This window comes from Suricata suricatta, chromosome 17, assembly GCF_006229205.1.
Source record: "Suricata suricatta isolate VVHF042 chromosome 17, meerkat_22Aug2017_6uvM2_HiC, whole genome shotgun sequence".
In the NCBI taxonomy this organism is placed as follows: domain Eukaryota; kingdom Metazoa; phylum Chordata; class Mammalia; order Carnivora; family Herpestidae; genus Suricata; species Suricata suricatta.
The window spans coordinates 44654448-44679127 of NC_043716.1; the positions used below are offsets into that span (position 1 = coordinate 44654448).

The 24680-nt window shown below is 37.3% G+C and overlaps 1 protein-coding gene across 1 annotated transcript in view; it reads right to left on the reverse strand.

Annotated features, from left to right (window-relative positions):
• SMURF2 (SMAD specific E3 ubiquitin protein ligase 2) overlaps window positions 1–18896 on the reverse strand; it is a 67008-nt gene extending 48112 nt beyond the window's left edge. Inside the window, exons 1-3 of the mRNA XM_029927071.1 lie at window positions 18707–18896; window positions 7313–7351; window positions 1508–1616 (exon numbers count right to left, since the gene is read on the reverse strand). Of these exons, the coding sequence (XP_029782931.1) occupies window positions 1508–1616; window positions 7313–7351; window positions 18707–18896 (338 nt within the window). The remainder of the gene's footprint in view (window positions 1–1507; window positions 1617–7312; window positions 7352–18706) is intronic.
• Window positions 18897–24680: the final 5784 nt, after the last annotated feature.

Genomic DNA, 24680 nt, shown 5'->3' on the forward strand with positions numbered 1-24680 from the left:
CTTGAAGGTTATAATCAACTGAAAAGGATAAAGTACATTTCCTGATAAGATCTCAAAGAAATTTTCCCTATGTTTGTACTCTTTCTCAAGATGACCATGAAAGAGAGACTTCATCAAAATAGGGAATAACAAAATATGGGAAATCACTGAACGCTGAAGAGACAAAGGAAATTCCCAATATATTGATAAAGGCAGTCCCTGGACTATTGTGCAGCAGGTCCCAGACCAGCTTAGACCACCAGCCAGTCTGGAGGAAGAGGCCAAAGGTTTCAGGAGGGAGATCTCCAAGAATAATACAAAGTTAATGGAATAGTTTGTGTTTCAATATATGCAGAAATGTCCAGTCCTATAGGAGAGTCTGGGAATTAATTAATGAGACACAAAACTGAACAAATAGCAAAATAAGACAGTTATCAACTCCAGAAAAACAAAATTTGTTCAAGAAAGAAAATGTAATCATTGCATACCATGTGACTCAGTTATGAATAGCTGCATGATTATAATATAAATACAGAACAATAATTTAACCAAAAAGGTTCAAATGGAGGCCTTGGAGAAAAGAAGGGCCGGCCACACGGGTGTTGTGGGAATAGGGATGAGAGAGATCAGTTGTAAAAGCTAAATCTTCTTCTGTCGTAGGAAATGTAAAAATAATCCTGAAGTATGCATACACTAAATCTCTTTCTGCCTCTCTCTCTGCTCCTCACTCCATATATAGAGAGATGTATAAAGTAAGCATGAGATCTAGAAAGAGAAGAAAATACCAGACTCAACAGTCAAAGTAACTCTAAGTAGTTACCTTGAGAATGGGACTCAGGAAGAGAATGTGGCAGCAAACTGCAGTTTCCCATTAAAAGCCTCACAATATTGGGGCACCTGGGTGGCTTAGTCAGTTAAGCATCTGACTTCAGCTCACCTCATGATCTCACAGTTTGTGGGTTCAAGTCCCATGTTGGGCTGTGCACTGACAGCTCAGAGCCTGGAGCCTGCTTTGAATTCTGGGTCTCCCTCTCTCTCAACCCCTCCCCTGTTTTTGTGCTCGCTCTCTCTCCCAAAAATAAAAATAATAAACATTAAAAACAAAAAAACCATTACAGTATTATGTGCCTTTTTAGAATGGTGCATATACCACTGTGATTAAAATTTGAAAGAAAGAAACCATCCCTATAGAAGCAAAAAGAATGTCTATGAGAGCACTCCAATTACAATTTATGGTTTTATACTCATAATTGACCTAAAGTAAATTAATATTTAACTGAAAGAAGACGGGACAGGGCTGCTCTAGGCTACATATACATTTGTTCTCCCCAGGCTTATTACGGGCACTTTATCTTCCAAAACCAGCTACCAATAAGCCAAAGTACCTTCCAATTAGGTTTTGTGCCCCTCTGTGAAGGCCAAATTATACCACACATCAAATTCAGATCATTTCCAGTGATTCTTTTCAAAGACTGTATCAAATAATACTGATTCTATGTTTCATTTCGAATGAATCATTTACACCTACAGGTCATAATGCTGATTCCACTTTGGATCGAGTGTATTCTTCACAGTATCTGTAGAATGGCATTGCCCAGATCCATCAACCACCACCTTAGCAAACGGATCAGGAAGTCCTGTGAAAAAAGGGTAAGAATTTTTTTAAATTAAAGAATAATGTGACATGGAAAATAGACATTAATTATATAAAGCTTACTTTTTGCTACAAATGATTATTCCATTCTTTATAAAAAAAGTTTAACATTTAGCTATAAATGAAAAGTGGTCCATTTTGAAGGAAGATGAAAGTTAATTCTACATTAAATATCAAAAACAACGTTTTTCTTGTTTCTATCTCAAAACATTCTCGGCTTAAGCTACCAAAGCCTAGAGGTTACCTCATATTAGATCTTTCCCAGCCCTTTGACCCCAGGAAGCTTAAAATAGTTCTGGCTCTTTTAGAGCCTTCCCAAGGTCCTCCGTAGTAGCACTTAAAAAAAAGAGACTATAGGTTTTCACACAAGAATATGGGCTACAGAGAAATCAAATTAGCCAAAAAGTTTTCCTGAATAACTACCAGGGGTGATGAAAAACTGAAACAAAAAAATCAAACACCCTGCCCTAAGACAGTTAAGAATGCCATGGGGGAGAGGGAAACCAGAGAAAAAAACAAGTGTTTGTACTAATTATAAAGAAAATACTTTTAACACTAGGTCAGGCACTATTCTAAATGCTTTACATATATTAAATCTCTTATTCCTCACAATAATCCAGTGGGGTAAATGCTATTATAATCTCTATTCTATCGATGAGGAAACTGAGGCACAAAGGGGTTAATTAACTAATCCAAGGACAACAATAGTACATGACAGAGCCAGGGTCTAAAGTTTAGATTTTAAACCCATGCACATAATTATATGTGGTTTTCTATTTCACACTCTCAACCTACTTTACTGTACAGTATACCTCTTACATACCATCCAGTTCCACAGTGAGCACAAGTAAGAGCTCAGAAAAACAGAAAGTTGGGAGTTTGAATAGTAAATCAAGGCTCCTTTTGGACTTTGCTCTTTTTTTTTGTTTTTGTTTTTTGAGGGGATGGGACTCACTGGGGCTTTAAAGGACAAACAAACAGAAAGATCGCCAAGAAAGGTACAACAGTATCTGAAGGGCTCTGAGGAGTCTAACCAAATCATTTGTGCTAAGGTGTAAAAGTAAATACTGCTGGTAAGAGAGGCTTAGAAATTAGAAAGTGACTCAGGTAGGTAATAGGGTGTCCTATTTTTCTATCAGCAGTTTTCAGGGTGGACTGGGAGAAGGAAAGAGTGGTACAGAGACAGTCTATGAAGCTGATAATTTTCACACAGTAGAATAAATGAAGAGTAAGACGAGAAAACCCTCAACTAGGGAAGTCACAAGCTACTTTGAAAGATCTGAAACAAGTTTATAAGAAACTAGGGTCCAAGATGACACTACAGTCTTCAGCCCTAAGTAACAATGAAAATAGTAGTTCTTTTGGAGGAAAAAAAAAGCTACAAGGTAGAACTAAATAAAATGTTAATGAGACAAAAATGACATTGTGGGACAGCATAGATTTCCTATGGAAAGCTGAAAATACTAGAACAAAATGTTGGTATGGGAAGACAACCGGAGAGATTTTTGCACCTTGATATCTATGCTAATTTTTTTTTAAGTCAAGATACCAATGTGCTAAGATTCAAGGCCAGGCAGAAATCACATGGTCAGTTCCCCAATTCTATGAGTCTGTGATCTGTCAACTTCAAATCAGAGAGGACCAAAGTACTTAAATACTTAAGTATTTAAGAAGATACTTGGAAGTTAGGGTCTTGATGTATTTACCTATATTCTTGAAGTTTACTGCTATTCATATTATTTCAATAATACCCACCATTTTTAAATGTTTAATGGAAGAATACTTTCCCTCTACCTTAAATAACATTAAGTATTTTCAAGAATCTATTCTTTTTTTGATTCTACTATCTCAACAAACATACATATGTATGTCTGTAAGCAAAAACAAAAAAATCACATTTCTAGCTTTCCTTATAGATGTTGTTTAACTAAAGAATTAAGGACTAAGGAAAACAACTTTTCCACACAAACACACTAGGCATGGCTTCCAAGTCCTTAATTAAGTAGGAAATCCTGAGTCCCAACCTCTTCTTTTCTGTTAAATAATACAAAATATAAGATCTATACCCTAACGAAAAAAATACCTGTATTTCAACTTACCTGTTTCTATTACTCCATAAAAATTTACCTTGAGAGCCAAGTTACTGTGATGCGATCAAAAGCTCTCAAGCTTTCTGTAGTGAGGCTTCTAGTGGTAAATATCAAGTGACTAAGATATTTTCTGTATTTTTAAAAATCTCTCAATCATCCCCATCATTTCTGAGTCATATAAAAATAACTAAAGCTGAAGACTTCCTCGCTATACAAATGCACTTGAGCTGCAAATAACAATGAAACAAAAATTTCAACTTAAAGTGTGTTACTTTCCAGAGAAAATAAAGCTTTATTTTTGACTGGGGAAAGAAAAAGGACATTCACCAATCACTGTGGTTCTGAGTGACTTTAATCTGGACTCTATATACAGCAACAACACAGTATCTTACACATAAATCTTTTATTTAAATATTGCATAAAAGAGGGGCACCTGGGTGGCTCAGTCAGTTAAGCACCTGACTTCAGCTTATATCATGATCTCATGGTTCCTGAGTCTGAGCCCCACATCAGGCTCTCTGCTGTCAGCTCAGACACTGCTTCGGATCCTCTGTCCCCCCCCCTTCTCTGCCCCTCCCCAACTTGTTCTCTTTCTGTTTTTCAAAATAAATAAACTTTAATAAGTAAATATATATTGCATAAAAGAGAAAAAATTATGCTAATGAAAACATTCTTTAAAAAACAGATAATGGATAAACAGATACATGATCATGTTAATGGTACAATCTAGATGGTGGATATTCACTATAAAACTTCTTATGTGTTCTTATATGTTTAGAAATTTTCCCTTCTAAAATTTTGGGGGAGAGGGAAATAACATTCTTTAAAGCCAATAAGCTTGAAAACAATTCCAAAAAATGAGTTAGCAAAATTTTTCTCAGCAAGGGAAGATACCCAGAATAAAGAGTATTATCTCAAATTATACACGTTACAAGACAGCACTTGGCAGTATATTTTTTCCTATAATTAAATAATACACACATGTTTCATCAGCCTATAGTCATGTATGATATTAAAATTTACTTTTCTCATTCAGCATGATTTAAACTGCATTACAAGCAAACACTACATTTTGGTATCGATGATAATTACATTCTGACAAACACATTCTCAAATTTCAGTAAGAGATTTAGGAAGTATTAGAATTTTTTCTCTGGAATATGGGCAACCTTCAACTTATAAACAGATCAAAGACAGACGTAGGTCTACTACAGCATAGGCCATTCCCACTGTGAACTCAGGAGACAATCTGTCCCTGGCTGAGCGCCTTCTGAAGGCCTCAAGATTGGCTTTCCTGTTTCCCTTTCCAGAGCCATCAAGTGTTTCTTCCATTCTGGGTTTTAAAGATAACCACAGTTTCCCCTAATTTCCTTAACCCTGGAGCAAACTCACAACTCTTAAGAATTTTTATCAATTTCTAATGGCTACACCAGTGGAAAAAAGAAAGAGTCCTTTCTTTCCTTCTTTTTTTCCCCACTTACAACCCAAGGGCAGATAAAGATCATATAGCTGATAATAATTGGCTCTCCAAGGTTTACCAAAAATTAAAGTGAGATTCCTCTATTCCTAGGAAAACTGAGACAAGTATATCCGGATATTATACTGGAGAAGCTATGTCCTGAGACTCTGGAGGAAAGAAAAGAACTTGGGAAGGAAGGCTGGGAGACAAAACAGAAGATTTTGTCTGTAAAACCAGAGTAGACGTCTTGGAGGGTGCAGAAGGAGCTGTAAGTGTGCATTCCTCACTTGTCTTCCTTTTCTCCTTGTCACCTGCCTATCCAATCCTGTTTGCCACTTTACAGTCCTATTAATCCTACCTCAAATCAACCTTAAGAACAGTAAAAAAAAAAAAAAAAAAAAAAGAGAGAGAGAGAGAGAGAGAAAGTATACACTGGTTATTAGGTTATTAGTAACAGGATGAAGTAGGTAGTTCAGAAAAAGCCTGCGAAAACAGTATTTGGTGGCAGCATGGAGACAGGCCACTGGCCTCTCCTGCTGTGATATGCAGTAGGGTAAGAGCACATGGCACATAAACTGGAGACTGCTTAAAACTTTCTTAACTATGTCCCAAAGCATCCTACTTAACTGCTTTTCCATATAAGCACAGAAACCAGAATAAGTTCTAAATATATAGTTTGTAAAATGTTATTTTATAAACTTTAATTCTGATTCTACCCTATATATTTTAGAAGAAAACTTCAAGTGAAATGAATGAAGTATGATTTTAAAATGCATCAAAAGCACATAAGGGAAGGGAAGCAAAAATAATATAAAAACAGGGAGGGAGACAAAAACATAAGAGACTCAACTATGGAGAACAAATAGAGGGTTACTGGAGGGGTTGTGGGAAGGGGGATGCGCTAAATAAGTAAGGGGCATTAAGGAATCTGTTCTTGAAATCACTGTTGCACTATATGCTAACTAACTTGGATGTAAGTTTTAAAAAATCAAAATTAATAAAAAATAAAATGCATCAAGAGCTTACTTTTTCTTTTAATGAAACCCCTGAAAATTAAGTAGTATCATATTAGATTAGCACTCACAGCCATGATCCAAGGGTCATGGGATCAAGCCCCGTGCCAGGTTCCACACTGAGATTCTGATTCTGATTCATTCTCTCTCTCTCTCTCTCTGCCCCTTTCTACTGCTTGTGTGTGCATGCTCTAAAATAAAATTTTTAAAATAAATAAAAAATAAAATCTAATGAATCTTCTCAATTTAAAACTTCAAATATTTTACATAGAAAATTTTGTTGGCTTAGAGTTCTTTACTAAAAATTATATCACTTTTACTCAGTTACTTATATATATGTGTGTGTATGTATATATATACATATATATATATCTTTTTTCATATACATATATATGTTATTGAGAAAAAAGATACATATATATATATATATACATATATATCTTTTTTCTCAATAACTTAAAGCTATAGTGAAGTATGATATTACAGGGTAAAGATGTTAAACACACGTGAGGGGTTCTTTCCAATCCTCCTTCACAAAACTTAATCCTAAATAAAGCCACAAAAAATTCTAACAACTTATTGGCAAAAAGACTGTATATATGGGAACCAAATGTCTGCTTCAGAGGCCGAGACATAAGAGCATCTATGATTGAACGTGGCAGATATTTCTTTCCTACACTCTGGAAATTCCAAGCAGGCTGAATGACTTCTCTACTTTCCAAGGAATGGTAGATGCCTGAATAAAACTTCCTATAAGATGTTAGAAAAAGAAAAAAAGTGTTTACAAAATAATCTCCACCTCTTCTAGAAACCTAGTGGTATGCACACCTTCAATATTCCTTACATGTCTCGTATACATACCTACACACATACACATTTCACACAAACATGTGGGAGGAGTGAATAGAAGGAAAGGGACAAAGACTAAAAAGGGACAAAATCCTCTAAAAAAAATAAAAAAACAAAAAACAGTATTGCCAAAAGGCTCCAAACCAAAGCACTTATAAAACAGTATGAAGTATATTTCTGAATAGAGAAATCACAATGCCAGATAATTCTGAAAATGTTATCCAAAAGTCTACACACAACATACAAGATTTAAAGTTAATTTACTTACGGAAAAAATCCTTTTTCACCAAGTTTTTTGCACAGAGTACTGTAAAGAAACAAAAAATACATGGAAAGAATTAAAATGGTAAGACTGCACTGTCAAAAGGTTCATTTTAAAACAGCGAAAGCACCAGTGAATAATAAACATTAACTACAGCAGGTAGGACATATGATCACAAACTGTATTACAGACTAGCAAAAGACAGCTGAGCCAGGGCTGCAACCTTAGCAATGATCATTAGTAACAGCTGACAGCCAGAAAGTTTATAAATCTGGTATTCTTATAAGGACCAACTTCGAATCAATCTTCCATCAAGATTTATCTCAGAGCAGCTTGGTGAAAAGGGGAAAATAGTTCCATGAAAAAAAAAGCAAATTCGGGTTGGTATATATATGTTTTTAATAAGATAATTTCATACTGAAAATAATAAATAAAATAAAGCTTTCTTGATATAGATGAGATTGTTCTTAATAATGTTATTTAGTCTCCATCTAACTCCACAGATATTTTACAGGAGAGATAAATCACCTTCTTCTAAAACATCACCTCAATGAGAAGACAGATTACTATATCTACCAAAAATTAACAGTTAATATATTGAGCTAGATATCCCAAATCCACATTCTCTGGATTACCTTGCATTAAATTATTACTTTTAAGGTGATGGATGCACAACCTTATGAATATATTAAGACCACTGAATTGGGGGTGCCTTGGTGGCTCAGTCGGTTAAGCAGCAGACTTCAGTTCAGGTCATGATCTCGTGGTTCATGGGTTCAAGCCCTGCATCAGGCTCTGTCCTGACAGCTCAGAGCCTGAAGCCTGCTTCGTATTCTGTGTCTCCCTATCTCTCTGCCCCTCCCCTGCTCGCACTCTGTGTTTTTCTCTCTCTCAAAATAATAATCATTTTTAAAAAGTGTTTAAAACACATTCTTGCATATGTGCTGCTGAAGCAAGCACAGAATTGCACATTCTAAAAGGGTGAATTTTGAGGTGCCTGGGTGGCTCAGTCGGTTGAACCACTGATTTCAGTTCGGGTCATGATCTCATAGTTCACGGGTTCAGGCCCCGCGTTGGGCACTGTGCTGACAGTTTGCTCAGGATCCGGAGCCTGCTTCGGATTCCGTGTCTCCTTCTCTCTCTACCACTACCCCGTTCATGCTCTGTCTCTATCTGTTTCTCAATAATAAATAAATGCAAAAGAAAGAAAAAAAGAAAAGGGTAAATTTTGTAATTTGTGATTACAAATCACTTAAAAATTATTGCTTATATAGAGTCATAAACTTAACTTTAGTTCAAACTTGTTAAAAGTGAGGGGAAAACATCAATTTCTGTATGGTTTATACCTTATAAAGTATCTGTAAATGTAACATTTGGTTAATTTCTACCTACTTCCACTCAGTTGAAATGGTCAGGAATGTTAGTGTACAAAAATTCATTTAACATAACAAAGGTTGGCCACTTTAAAAGTTCAAATAAAGGGGAGCCTGGGTGGCTCAGTTCATTAAGCCTCCTACTCTTGATCTCGGCTCAGGTTATGATCTCACAGTTCATGAGATGGAGCCTGAGGCTGAGCTCTGTACTGACAGCACAGAGCCTGCTTCGGATTCTTTCTCCTTCTCTCTCCCTGCTCCTCCCCCATTTGTGTGCATTCTTGTTCTCTTTCTCAAAATAAACAAACTTAAAAAAAAAAAGAGGCCATTGGTAAATGAATAAAATTATTAAGTAAGCACAAGATAGTGAAATCATTTAGTCAGATAGAGTCATTTAGGCCTGACTTAAAAACAGTTTTACTTTTAAAAATACAAAAACTCAAACATAAAAATTAAGGACCATAACTAAGAAAACCAAATCATAAATTGGATTTAGAAGAACTTCTCTCTAAACCTTCATCATCATCATAAACCATATAGAATACTCAGTCAATACATATACAACACATATATGAATCCAAACTATAATCTTCAGTACTGCTGAGGAAATTATTTTTTTAAACCATCCTATGATTCCAGAAGTGAACTGACTTCACATCCTACTTTCAAGAAACTGAAAATATATACAAATTCTCCAACTTCTTATCTCTAATCCTACAAAGTTATGTTTTGATACCCAGTTCTTTTTGTCTTCCTTCTGCTTATAATATCCACCCTCCTGTCTCACACTGTCCTTCCCCCTGTGTTCTAGAGTTCATATCCAATCCACCACTTTCTCAGGGACCTGGTCTCCCATCTGCTCTACTGATGGCCTCTTCAGAATTTAAACATATTCACCCTACAGACACCATCCTATTTCTCCTCCTTCATAATAAAACTACTTAAGGGGTGCCTGGGTGGCTCAGTCAATTAAACATCCAACTTTTACTCAGGTCATGATTTCACCGTTCATGAGTTCAAGCCCCAATCAGGCTCTCTGCTGTCAGCACAGAGCCCGCTGTGGATCCTCTGTCTCCCTCTTTCTCTGCTCCTCCCCTGCTCGCATGTACTTTCTCTCTCAAAAGTAAATAAACATTAAAAATTTTTATAAAAATGCAACAGATATCTGTATATTGATTTTGTATCCTACAAATTTATTGACTTCAGGGGCACCTGGGTGGCTCAGTCAGTTAAGCGTCCAGCTTCAGCTCAGGTCATGATCTCATGGTTCGTGGGTTCGAGCCCTGTGTCAGGCTCTGTGCTGACAGCTAGCACAGAGCCTGGAGCCTGCTTCAGATTCTGTGTCTCCTCTCTCTCTGACACTCCCCTGCTCGTGCTGTCTCTCTGTCTCTCAAAAATAAATTTTAAAAAACCCACAAATTTACTGACTTCATTTATCAGTTCTACTAGCTTTTTGGTGGAGTCTCTAAGGTTTTCTATATATAGTTATCATGATATCTGCAAACAAAGTCAAAGTTTTACTTTTTCCTAACCAACTTGGATGCCTTTTATTTCATTTTCTTGTCTGACTGTTGCAGCTAGGACTTCCAGTGCTATGTTGAATAAAAGTGGACACCCGTGTCTTATTCCTGATCTTAGAGGAAAAGCTCTTAATATTCCTCCCACCCCCGCCTCAGGACCAGATGGACCTAACACATATATACAGAACATTCCATCCAAAATCCACAAAATACACATTCTTTTCAAGTACACATCGAATTTTCTCCAGCATAGACCAGAGATTAGGCCACAAGTCTCGATAAATTCAAAATAACTGAAATCATATGCATTTTACAATAGAAATCAAACAAGAAAAAATCTGGAACGAACACAAACATATGGAGACTAAGTAACATGCTACTAAACAATGAATGGGTCAACCCAAAAATCAAAGAGGAAATAATAAATGAAAGTGAAAACATAATGATCCAAAATCTCTGAGATGTAGCAAAAGCTGTTCTAAGAGGGAAGTTTATAGCAAAACAGGCCTACCTCAAGAAACAAGAAATATAAACAACCTAACTTTATACATAAAGAAAACCATAAAAAGAAGAACAAAGCCCAAAGCCTGTAGAAAGGAAATAATAAAGTTTAGAGCAGAAATCAATAAAAAAGAGACTGAAAAAAAAAACAATAGAAAAGATCAATGAAAGTTCTTTGAAAAAAATAAATATATTATTATATCTGAATAAAACTTCAACCAGATTCATCATGAAAGAGAGAAGACTCAAATAAATAGAATCACAAGTGATGAAGGAGAAATAACAACCAATGCCACAGAAATACAAAGGATTATAAGAGACTATTATGAAAAAAATTTTATGCCAACAAATTGGACAATCTAGAAGAAATGGATAAATTCCTAGAAACACAGAACCCTCCAAAACACAATCAGGAAGAAAGAGATAATCTGAACAGAACAAGTACTAAAAAATTGAATCAATAATCAAAAACTTCTCAACAAACAGAACTCCAGGACCAGATGGTTTCACTGTGAATGCCACCAGACATTTGAAGAAGAGTTAATACCTATTCTTCTCAACTATTCCAAAAAACAGAAGAAGAAAACCTTTCATTCCATGAGGCTGGCATTACTTAAAACCAAAACCAGATAAAGACACTATAAAAACAAAAAAATTTTAAATTTTAAAAAAGGAAGAGCAACACTATAGGGCAGTATCTCTGATGAATATAGATGCAAAAATCCTCAACAAAATATTCAAACCCAACGCAACAATATATTTTAAAAAGCATTCACCACAATCAGGTGGGATTTATTTCAGGGATACAAGGGTAAGCTCAATATTCACAAATTAGTCAATGTGATCAATCACATTAATAAGGGAAAGGATAAAAACCATACGATCATCTAAATAGATGCAGAAAAAGCATCTGACAAAGTATAACATCCATTCATAATAAAAATTCTCTACGAAGTAAATTTAGACTGGTTCCACCTCTTCACTTTCCACTAAAGCCTCAATTTATTACAATTTGGCTTCCTCTGTCACCATTGCCCCTACGTGGCTTTTCCAAGGCCTAGGGGACATTAATTACTAAATCTATCCAGTGGACATCTTTCATTCTCTATCATACTTGAACCCTGAGGAGATTTGCCAGCACTCTCTCTTCTGGAACCCGTTTTTTCTTTTGGCTTCTGTTTAACACATTTAACCTGGTTTTACACCAGGCATAAAAGGCATTCTAAATCCTCTTTGCCAGATCGTTTTCCTATACTCCATCCATGGAAGTTGAGGTTTTTCAGACTTTTGCCCTGGATCCTCTTCTTTCACTCTATAACCTGAGAAGCACAGATGCTCATCTCTGCAAACCTGGGAATTATATGTAAACTGTTATATGCATGTGTATTTCTTTGGGTGAAGAACTCACATTTTTCCTAGGAGAAAATTCACAGCTTAATAGACTGACAAAGCTCTTCCTCCCCTCAAATAAATTTGAAGGGGCACCTGTGTGTCTCAGTCAGCTAGGCGTCGGACTTCGGCTCAGGTCATGATCTCATGGTCCATGAGTTTGAGCCCCATGTTGGGCTCCATGCTGACAGCTGAGCCTGGAGCCTGCTTTGGATTCTGTGTCTCCCTCCCTCTCTGCCCCTCCTCCACTCATGCTGTCTCTCTCTCTCTCTCAAAAATAAACATTAAAAAATTTTTAATAAAAAATTTAAAAAGTAAGTTTCATTTGAAGAGCTATATTTCATACATTCTCCCTAACCTTTACCATTTTGATGACACCTAAATATTAAATATTAAGACCCAAACTTAACTCTCTACTGAACGTCAGATCCACACAAATTAAGTGTGCCCCCAAATAAAATCACCATTTACCGCTCCCCCAGATATGCTCTTCCAGTTTACTTTCTTTCATAAACAACCTTGTTTTTCACTCTACTCCTCCAGTCAGAAACCTCCACAGCAACAGCTCTCACTACTCCTCCCTCTCCCCATCTCCTGGCAAACACCAATTCTAATCAATTCTGTCTCTGAAATATCCTTCATCTGTCCACTTCTATTACCAGTGCCACCACTCTTGTTCAGGCCACCATCAACTAGTCTAGGCCATTAAAACCAGCCCCCCAATCAGTCCCCTACCTCAAGCCTCAACCAGTTCTCTGCAATGAACCCAAAGTATCTTTTTAAAAATACAATTAAGTCCTTTCATACATTTCCCATCCTAGTAACATTCCAAAATATCCTTAAAACATTTCCCAAAACTATCCTTCCACCTGTGCTCTGGATAGCATACCCGACCTACCACTCTGGAGGTCCTCTAGTGACCTCCATCTTCAAAACATTCCCAGGTTGTTGGGCCCAAACTTTATATTGATTTAGAATGTCCTTCAGGCCCTGGCTCCTGCTTACCTCTCTGCTCCCATCTTTCATAACTACCCCTCCTCTCTAAACCCCGAAGTCCAAGGTCCAACCACACTGAACTTTCACTTTCTCAAACATACTCCATCCCACACCCACAGAGAGCCGTGTGTCATTCCCTCTTCCTGAAACATTTTCCCCAGGCTTCTTCACCTAATCATTTCAAAAGGGAAAGGAAACCTTTTAGAACATATTTCTCTCAAGCCTCCACCCATCTGTATTTTCACAGAATCCCATATTTACCACATGCGCTCATCACACTTCATTATAATTGCCTGTTTAGAATATCACTTGTAACTATGGGGATAGTAAACACCATACAGCATAAATAAGGTCTGCCTCAAAGGCCCACAAGCACACACTGCACCAGGTATTTGATGGGCGCTCAATAAATTTGTTGAATGAATGAAACAGACTCCAAAATAATCTAAAATAACTTCATTAAAAGGAGGACTCTTTATATTATATGACAGATAAATTAACAATCCTCAAGTAATCATAATTCTAACTCATGAAGTTTTATTTTTATCATTTCCCTTTATTTAAAACAGACTAATCACATATTGGATAGTTTTTCTTTTAAAAATCATTAAGATACTGCTAATATATGATTAAGTTACAAAAATCAACTGAAAAATCAAAAGAGTAACTTTATTTTTCTTTTACTTTTGGGAGGGGGCACCTGGATGGCTCAGTAGGTTAAGTGTCCAACTTTGGCTCAGGGCATGATCTCATGGCTCATGAGATGGAGCTCCACATCGGGCTCTGTGCTGACAGCTCAGAGCCAGGAGCCTGCTTCAGCTTCTGTGTCTCCCTCTCTCTCTGCCCCTCCCCCACTAACACTCTGTCTCTCCTTCAAAAATAAGCATTTAAAATTTTTTTAAAAACTTTTTAAAAAAAATTTACTTATTATTTTGAGAGAGAGAGAATGAAAGTGCACGAGCGAGAACAAGAAAGGTGGAGAGAGAATCCCAAGCAGGCCCCCCACTGTCAGCGCAGAGCTAGACACAGGGCTCAATCCCACAAATTGTGAGATCATGACCTGAGTGGAAACCAAGAGTCGGACGCTTAACCAACTAAGCAACCCAGGCACACCATGAAAGAATAACTTTAAAATCAAAGTTTATAAAGATAAATTGAATTTTAGTAATCCAGAGACTAGGAAGCCAGTACCAGGGTTCCAGAAGAAACAAGATTAACTTAAACATAAATATCACGATTGGTCGGATTGCTAAGCTTAACCCTGGACGTCAAGAGCATCAGCCAGTTTTTGCTTCAACTGTTTTATACCCTAGAAGCAAAAACTCACATTTGCAAGTTTTATTTTTTTTTTAATTTTAACATTTATTTATTTTTGAGAGACAGAGAGAGATAGATCATGAGCAGGGGAGGGGCAGAGAGAGACACACAGAATTGGAAGCAAGTTCCAGGCTCTGAGCCATCAGCACAGAGCCTGACGTGGGGCTTGAACCCACGAACTGTGAGATCATGACCTGAGCTGAAGTCGGACTCTCAACAGAGTGAGTCACCCAGGTGCCCCTGCAAGTTTTAAAAGACTGTTAAACATGATTTGAAATTTGGTAATTTTAGCAATTTGCATAAATAATTAATTTTCAGAGCTAGAAGCCTTTTCTGTACTGTTCTCTTCTTTTTCTTGGGAACGTATTCTGGGCACTAGAACCACAGCCTATTGCTCTTTCCATCTTCAATACCAATTATAGGAGTTCAGTAAATGCTCAATGCCTTAGTGAATTTCAACAAGACAAACTCCTGTCACCATACCAAATTCTTAAGGAAGGAAGTATGTATCAGAATCTCCTGGGGAATGTACACACAATATGATAATGTAATTTTATGTTTGTAACATGATTTTGTATTTATATGAATTTGTATTTGTAAATCTATCATATTTTGAAACAGAAACTATAAAAATACTGAGCCAAGACTGCGAATCCTACAGCTAGGGAGGGAGGGGTACCACTGTAAAGAAAATCTAATTTTTGCTTTCTAAACAATTATTACAGGAAGAGAGGTAAAAATAATGTTGAGAAATGCTAGACCAAGTTGCAGGAAGGGAGTGGCCGGAGAGACAACTTATAAGCCGGGAAAGCATAGAAAAAAGGCCAAAGAATATAGACTTTCTCCTAGACAGTTATCAATATTTCAGTATCTCTTAATAGTTAGTCATTTCCATTGAAGTAATATATATAGAAAAGTGAAGAAATCTTAACTATATAGTTCAATGAATTTTCACTAATTTCTGTAGTAAAACATTACATGGGATTCCAGATACTTGGCAGTCATGTATTAACTTTGATTAATGCTATCTACAAATGTGGCATTACACAAGCAGAGTACCGTTACTCCAAAGCCATCTGGGACCATGTCTCACACCACCTGTAGATCTGCACTAGAGTAATTTCACTAGACTACCTTGATCATGTTATTACCCTTCTCAAATTCCTTCACAGCATTTCTCATTCTTAAGACTACACTCCCAAAACCTAGCCTGTTCTACTATTCTGCTCATCTCTTCTGCAGATAGATGGTTTTAAATCAGTGGAGGAAGTATTTAAAATAAACTAAGATGAGCCTTGTTGGTTTCCTGGTAACTCCTATTTCACACAAAAGTAGATGTGATCATCTTGAAATGCTTAATAAGAAGGTGGCATTCCTATATCATTCACTTTCTCAACATTTCCTAAGCACCTACTTTGTGCCAAGTGCTATTCTGCAGAAACAAAGATAAATAAGACAGTACTTGGCTCTCAGAGCTTGTAGGCCAGATATAATTCAAATATTATGCCATCAGTGGTCCCCCCTTTCCAAAAAAAATTTTTTAATACTTATTTTTGAGAGACAGCACGAACAAGAAAGGAGCAGAGAAAGAGGGGGACACAGAATCTGAAGCAGGCTCCACGCTCTGAGCTGTCAGCACAGAGCCCGACATGGGGCTTGAACTCACAAAACCATGATTTCATGACCAGAGCCAAACTCGATGTTTAAGTGACTGAGCCACCCAGGCGCCCCATCAATGCCCTTTTTTTGTTGTTGTTTTTTCAAGAATGACTTGAAATTTTTTTTTTAAATCTCCTTTAGTCTATTTGATTTGAGGCAGTGACTGGAGAAAACCATTTGCAGAAGTGCAGATACAGTATATATTACCATTTAAGTCAGTATTTTTTCATGGTTGGATAGGAGTTATCTATATGCAACACACCATGTAGTAATATCAGAGTAAATACCAGCTGTAGAAACAGAATGCTATTGCTGTTCTGAGTTGTACTCATAATGAATGGCTGTCTATGCTTAATCTGAGTAAAACTCCCAACTGTTCAGTATCCTCTTGCCAAAAATTCCCCTTCCTCCTCCAGATTAGAGTTGCATTCCAATTACACTGCCGACTGGAATGAGACTGCTTGAGAGAAAGAAAAAAACCACTCAGACATCCCGTCTTCTGTCGCCCCACGAAAACAAATTTTATAATACTGTTCCTGCAACTCAAAAGCTGTATTGACTATTTTTGAACAGAGTAGACTTCTCTGGATTTTCCTTGAACTTATATTATCATTGTAAAACAAAACTGAAGTTCAGGATAACAATCACATACATATTCCAAAAAGATGGCCTAGTACTTTAAAAATGTCTACTAATATGCACCCTTCCTGATGGCTAGTACATGACAGCAATTTAGATTTTCCTGCTCCAAGAAACAACCTCTACCTCAACTCCCACACATGGAATGAAAATAAGATTTAAGCTCTATAGAAAACTCATAATACACCAATTTTTATGTGTATTTATTTTACTTATTGTTGCTTTACACAGGAGCACTAACAAAGATTCACATTCAAGAGTATTATTACAAAATGCTGCAATGAGCAAAAATATCAGCTACAATCCTATGCGCATAACAAAAATGAAACAGTTAAGGACGATAAACAGCATGCTGAAATATTATTACACATCCATTAAACTATGTAAATATATTTATTGACAAGAAACTATTTCTTAAAACACTAAGAGTAAAAGTCAATTTATAAATACATTTAATAAGATATAATTTTAGTAAGGAATATGAGAAGATTAGCTAACACTTACTGAATATTTATTGTGAAGGGTATGCCAACTACTCTGTGAAGTGGTATTATTAGCTACATTTTAGAAATGAAGAAATGGAGTCTCAGGCAAAAAGACTTGCCAGAGATTACAGTGTTAAGTACTAGAGATGAGATTCCAACTCAAACAGACTAATTACAGAATCCAAACTCTTAACTATCATATATAAAATGAAACATAGTCTACCAGGTTACTTCTTCCCTTATAAGGGAACTTACTGCTAGTTAAAGCAATTACTGGTGTGATCCAAGTTCACAAAGTGGTCAACAGAAACTTAGGATGCAAAAGGGCCTTCTCCAAAAAAATTAGCAATTTCCCTCTTTCAACAGATGTAACAGTTACCTATACAATCACATTAGACCTGCTTTTAACTAAATATCTTACCACAGTGCCATTTAATCCAGGAAGTATGGGCAATTTGTTTTACGCATGCTACAAAACAAATTGGGCCACTAAGTTTACCGTAATATACTTAAAACCTGGCAGGAAGTTCATTAAACTAGCATATTAGAAGATTTATTAAAAGATAAAGGTTCTACTACAAAGAGGTAAATATTCTTGCTTCAAAAACCAAACTGTCAGCCTTTAAGTATTTCAACAAAGGCAAAATGGGTTCTCAAGTTAACCAATTAAAGGCGACCTTTCTAGCTCACTCATACCAAACGACTTTTTTTCTTAATATTTATTTATTTTCTTTATTTGGGGGGAATGGAGAGAGAAACAGAAAGAGAATCCCAAGCAGGCTTCACACTGTCAGCCCAGAGCCCAATGTGGGGCTCGAACTCCTGAACTGTGAGATCATGTATGACCTGCAACAAAATCAAGAGTTGGGCACTTAGCTGACTGAGCCACATAGGGCGGCCCAAACAACTTTTAAATAAACAGTTTTTCTTATAATTTCAAACATATGAAGATTTTGGTCAAAAAAATGTTCCCAAAGAAGTGTATTTTAACTGAATAAAATTAAAACAAGATTAGGGTGTACAAATAAGCTTTTTAAATTTTAAGTGCAAGTTTTAACTTTTTCAATACAAAAACCATTATCTACTTTGACATAATAAATCCAGATACATTATTTGAGCCACAGCTGTAAACATTTGCCTCATAGTGACGTAATTTTAAAATAAAGCTTCTCTTACAAACACAATCAATTAAATTTTGATGTACATTCACATGTTAAAAAAAAAAAATTAAAAAAGGTTCAGCCAAAGCCAAGCAGCACAATCAGCATGAAATAAATGTAAAGCATGTACTCTAGATTCTTGGCACATAACAGGTACACAACACAAGGCCTTACTGTAAGAAACTCTCTGAATCCATTTCAGCTATATATCTTAAATCATTATTTCCATGAATTCTTTTCTCCAATCTGAGGTTGAAAATACATAAAAGTACTGTCTCCTATTATAAAACACTCCCTTCCGGAGTGGCTGCTGCCCACCAGGGCCTTCCAACCTCAAGTCACCCCCACCCCTGGAGCCCACGCAGTAAAGCCTGTCTCCTCAGCTTATCCAGCGAGACCCCCACGCCCAGTTCTAGTCTCTGCATTCCCCACTGCTGCTCCCCAGCCAGGCCACACCATCCAAGGTACCAGAACCTAAGGCTGGCCTCCTGCACACCTTTACCCCTGTGCCTTTTGCTTGCGCTGTTCACCATATCATCTCCTCTGTACATATCAGTGCACCTCAAACATCCTAGCCTCAGGGCGCCTGGGTGGCTCAGTCAGTTGAGCAACTGACTTTTTGATTTCGGCTCAAGTCATGACCCCAGCGTCACGGGATTGAGCCCTATGTTAAGCTCCAGCCTTGTGTTGGTCTCCATGCTCAGATTTTCTCTCTCTCCCACTCTGTCCCTCTCCCCTGCTCATGTTCTCTCTCAAATAACATAACATAACATAATATAACATAACATGACATGACGGTAAATTCACTACGACTTAAAGACCTCCTATGGGTGTCTGCAGACTGTAACACTATCCTGGCTAGTGCTTTTGGAGACTCAGCCACTGCCTCCTCTCTACTGGACAGCTTCATTCAAACAGACACTAGTGAGACCATGATCTGAGCCAAAGTCAGATGCTCAACCAACTAAGCTACCCCAGGCGCTCCTTTCTAGAATGTTATAATGTGCCTCCAAAACTTCCACAGAGTCTCTTGCTTGATCCTTATAAGTTTGTGAATTGTGTTCTAATATCCACAGAAAAGGAAACTACGACTAGGAGTTACGGCTTGCCCTACCTGTCATCTGGTAAATGAGTGTATTAGGCATTTTGAATCCAGGCTCTACCTGGATTTTTTTTTCTTTTTCTATATATCCCTCACCTAGAAGGCTGTCAATGATCCCAGCCTTCTCTTTCATCAACCTCTAGACTGAAAATATCAGCCTCTTTGTCCCCTAAAATAAAACCAGGATTTTTCTGCCTTTGCTTTTATTCAAAACATTCCTTCCACTTCAAGTTTTACTATTCTAACCACAGACCCTCAAAATCTTGTCCATTCAAATCTCAACCTCATAGGAAACTTTTTCTGATCTTCTTTCTCACAACTTGATTTTCTCTCTCTCCCTCCTATGAACTTCCAACACTTTGACTCTAATTGTTTTGTATGTCCCTTCTCACTATATTTGTACTAAAGTTATTCACATGGGGCACCTGGGTGGCTCAGTCAGTTGAGTGTCTCACTCTTGATTTCAGCTCAGGTCATGATCTCATAGTCATGGGATCCAGCCCCACATTAGGCTCTATGCAGAGCATGGAGCCTGCCTGAGATTCTCTCTTTTTCCCCCTCTGCCCCTTCCCCCACTTGTGCTCTCTCTAAAAATTAAATAATAAAAAATGGAAAAATTAAGTTATTCAGGTGACATCTTCTCCATCCTTCTGTGTCCCCAGTAAGCTATACATTTCTTAAAGACAAAGCCGTAACTTATTTTTATCTCTCCTACAGGTATACATATAGTATCTTAAACATAATATGCACTCAAATAGTTGTTGAAATCCATGAAAATCCTCAGAAAACCACTGACAAGGCATAAGGATAAGCAAACTAAAAAGTAAACAATAAAATTCACTCTTTTACTTCCCTTAACTTAGCAAGTCTTTTTGTTCAAATCAGGGTGGCTTTCTCAACTGTGTGTTAGCACTCTGCTTATTTTAGGGCCCTTTCCTAAAAACAGATCTCAGTGAGGGGTGCACGGCTGGCTCAGTAAAATGTGTGACTTGATCTCAGGGTTGTGAATTCGAGCCCCATGCTGGGTGGAGAAATCACTTTAAAAAATCATAAACCAAAAACCACAGATCTCATTGAGCCTTCTCTCATATACAATAAAAAGGTATATTACCACCTTTTATTACCACCAATTATATTAACCTTATTTTACAACAATGAAATAAGAATAAGCTCTCAGGTATTCTGCGTCTTTCCAGCCTCTAAAAACGGTAGTCACTCAAATACCTGATGATCTACTCTAACAGACCAAAGTGCCAAAGACATTTAGTTTCCCAAACAGACCTCATTTATAAATACAAGCTACTAATACCAATAGGAAAGAAGACTGCATAAAAAAAAAAAGCACTGTGATTTATAATAATACTTCTCTATAGGGGCGCCTAGGTGGCTCAGTTAAGCCTCTGACTCTTGATATCGGCTCAGGTCATGATCTCACAGTTCATAGGATCGGGCCCAGCATTGGGCTCTAGGCTGATAGTGCAGAGCCTGCTTGTTATTCTCTCTCTCCCTCTCTCTACCTATTTCTACCTCCCCTCAACATAAATATTTTTTAAAAATTATAATCTCTATAAATTTGTACTTTTAAAGTATTTCCTGGGTTGATAATTACTAAATTTAATAAACCTAGTTTAGAATAATTTTAGATTTACACAAAAGTTACAAAGATAGTACAGTGTTCCCATTTACCTCACATCCATTATCCTATTACTCATAACATCTTATGATGTTATATTATCTTGTGGTATGCATGTCACAATTTAGTGAACCAATATACATTATTATTAACCACAATTTATATTTAATTCAGATTTCCTTAGCTTTCACATACTGTCTTATCTGTTCCATGATCCCACTGAGGAAGCCATACTACATTTAGTCATCATGTCTCCTTAGGCTCCTCTTGGTTATGGGAGTTTCTCAGACGTTGTTACTGTTTTTCAGGCTTATTAATCATGACCTTGACAGTTCAGAGAAATATTCGTCAGGTATTTTATAGAATGTCCCTCAAGTGAATCTGTCTCATGATTATGCTGGACTGTGGGTCATTGGATTTCTCATGATTATGCTGGACTGTGGGTCATTGGGAAGAAGAACATAAAGGTAAAGGTGCATTCTCATAATATTATATCAAGGGCATATACTATCAGTGTGACTTTCCACTGTTGATACTAACCTTGACCTGACTGAAGCAGCATTTGTAGGGTTTCTCCACCCTGAAGGTACTCTTTGAATCTCCTTTCCATACTGTACCCTTTGGAAGGAAGTCACTATGTGCCCCCCACCTTAAGAACCAGGGAGTTATTGGGGCACCTGGGTAGCTCAGTCAGTTAAGCGTTCGACTTCAGCTCAGGTCATGACCTTGCGGTTCGTGGGTTCAAGCCCCGCATCAGGTTCTGTGCTGACAGCTCAGAGCCTGGAGCCTGCTTCAGATTCTGTGTCTCCCTCTCTCTCTGCCCTTCCCCCAGGTCAGGCACTGTCTCAGTCTCTCAAAAATGAGTAAACATTAAAAAAATTTTTTTAAAGAACCAGAGAGTTATTTTCCCACTCCTTAACAGTGGAATGTCCACATAAATCATTTGGAATTTTGTATGGGAGACTGGCCTATCCTTCTCCATTTATCTATTTATTTAATCATTTATTTTACCAGTATGGACTCATAAATATTTATTTTATACTTTGGGCTATAATCCAGTATTACTTCACTTTGTTGCTCAAACTCTTCCAGCTTTGGCCATTGGGAGTTCTTTAATTTGGTTCCAGTGTTCTTTGACAAACGTACATCACTGTGGGAAGAGGGTACACACTTCCATACTTTCTGACACTAAAAATGCTCCAGGCTCGTCTTGTGTGTTCCCTGCCCCTGCCCTAGAATCAATCATTTCTCCAAGATCCCCTGGGCATTACCAATTTTAAACATTCATAAAGACCCACATTTCTCAAATATAAACAGTTCAGTTAACCCTTCAGTTCCTAAAGTCTTTCCCCACTATTACTTTAAATTCCATGAGATTGGATCTCTACTGCATCCCCAGAACCTAGAAAATTGTGCAGTGTATGTCTTCAAGAACCTCTACAAATACTGAAGTCTTACAAATTCTGAAGCTCCACAGGGCGCTCAGGATTGAGTCACAACAGGGGCGCCTGGGTGGCTCAGTCAGCTGAGCGTTGGACTTCAGCTCAGGTCACGATCTCTCACAGTTCATGGGTTCGAGCCCCGCATCAGTCTCTGTGCTGACAGCTCAGACCCTGGAGCCTGCTTCGGATTCTGTGTCCCTCTCTCTCTGCCCCTCCCTTGCTCGTGATCGGTCTCTGTCTCTCAAAAATAAGTGTTAAAAAAAAAAAAAAAAGGATTGAGTCACAACATAACTTGTCATCCAATGGAATCTGCCTAGATGTGTCACTTTTAGACTCCTTTTCTAACATCACTATGGCTAATTCACTGCATTGTTTTATGGTAAACAAAAGGCTTCCTTTTTCCACTTCCCTCCCCCTCACTGCACTGCAAGCCAAAAGTTTAAGTATTTCCCAGTAAAATTTCCAGCGCAAATGACTAATGCATCACATTTCCTAGATTCTTTCTATAATGGCATACTGCCATTTACATCACCCTCTCCAAGTTCTATTCAAACGATCATTTTTGACTTACTAAGTAGAGTTTAAATGAAAGGCATAATGCCAAATCCTTACCAACACTGGCAGAAGAAAAATTACTGACAATGAAAGTGCCAAAAATCTACTGATACTTTTTATATACAATGCCCCTCAAACACTCAGTTAGTATGTATATAAAATAAAGCATGTGAAACCTACCAAAATCTTTTTATAAATTTTTTTTGTTTATTTATTATTGAGACAGAGAGAAACAGAGTATGAGTAAGGAAGCGGCAGAGAGAGAGAGAGGGAGACTCAGAATCCGAAGCAGGCTCCCGGCTCTGAGCTGTCAGCACAGAGCCCGATGCAGGGCTCAAACCCACAAACCGTGAGATTATAACTTGAGCCAAAGTTGGACGCTCAACCAGCTGAGCCACCCATGCACCCCTAAATCTTTAAAAAAAATTTTTTTAATGTTTATTTTTGAGCGAGAGAGAGACAAAGCATGAGCAGGGGAGGAGCAGAGAGAGAGGGAAACAGAATCCGAAGCAGACTCCAGGCTTTGAGCTGTCAGCACAAAGCCCGACGTGGGGCTCGAACCATAAACCACCAGATCATGACCTGAGCCAAAGTCAGACACTTAACCGACTGAGACACCCAGGCACCCCTACAAATCTTTCTAATTAATATACAGATTTGTATAGAGTTATAAACAAATGTAGTATGTAAAAAGGAAAAAGCATAAACTAAACATATGCTGTCTGTTTACATGGTTTGATTGATAAGGTGAAGACACATTCTCATAGACTATTCAAACACAGGCAAAAATAAGCCAAGATACGATGGGATGATGATTCAATGAAGCAACTTTATTGTCTATAACATACCTACAATATTCACTAATTTGTGATGGCTTTTTTTTTTTTTAAGTTTCGTTATTTATTCTGAGAGAAAAAGAGAGTGCTTGAACAGGGGAGGGGCAGAGAAAGAAGGAGAGAGAGAGAATCCCAAGCGGGCTCTGTGCTGTCAGCACAAAGCCCAATGCAGGGCTCAATCCCATGAACCACGAGAACACGACTTGAGCCAAAAATCAAGACTTGAAAACTCAACCGACTTAGCCACCCAGGTACCCAGAGAAAACTCATTCTCTGAAAGCTCTCTGGGTCAATGGAAAATTTCAGATGCATAGCACTTTTATATAATGATCTAAATATCATTATGGATATTTAGATAAGATAAATCCTATAAGGGCAGAATATTTAGGCTTTTTGTTTCAAAAGGTAATTAGGTCTTTGTAGCCTCAAGAGCATCTATCATAGCAACTAAAATGTGACAGGCCCTATAATAAAATCTGTGTAAAAAAAAAAAATTAAGAGCCTTACTGTTTCATTATTTGTAGTTCATAAACCTCTTTTTCCACATCTGGAAAATCTCAAATAATGTTGTTTTATTTTTAGATTTTTAGTAAAGTTTTCTTTTATGGAAATTAAGGTACATAACTTTGATACAGTCAAAAAATAAGTATGCTATATAGACTGAATGTCTGTGTTCTGCCAAAATTTGTATGTTGAAACCTAAACCCCAATGTATCATATTAGGAAGTCCATTTGGTTCTCTGAGTACTCACCACGGAACTGACCAG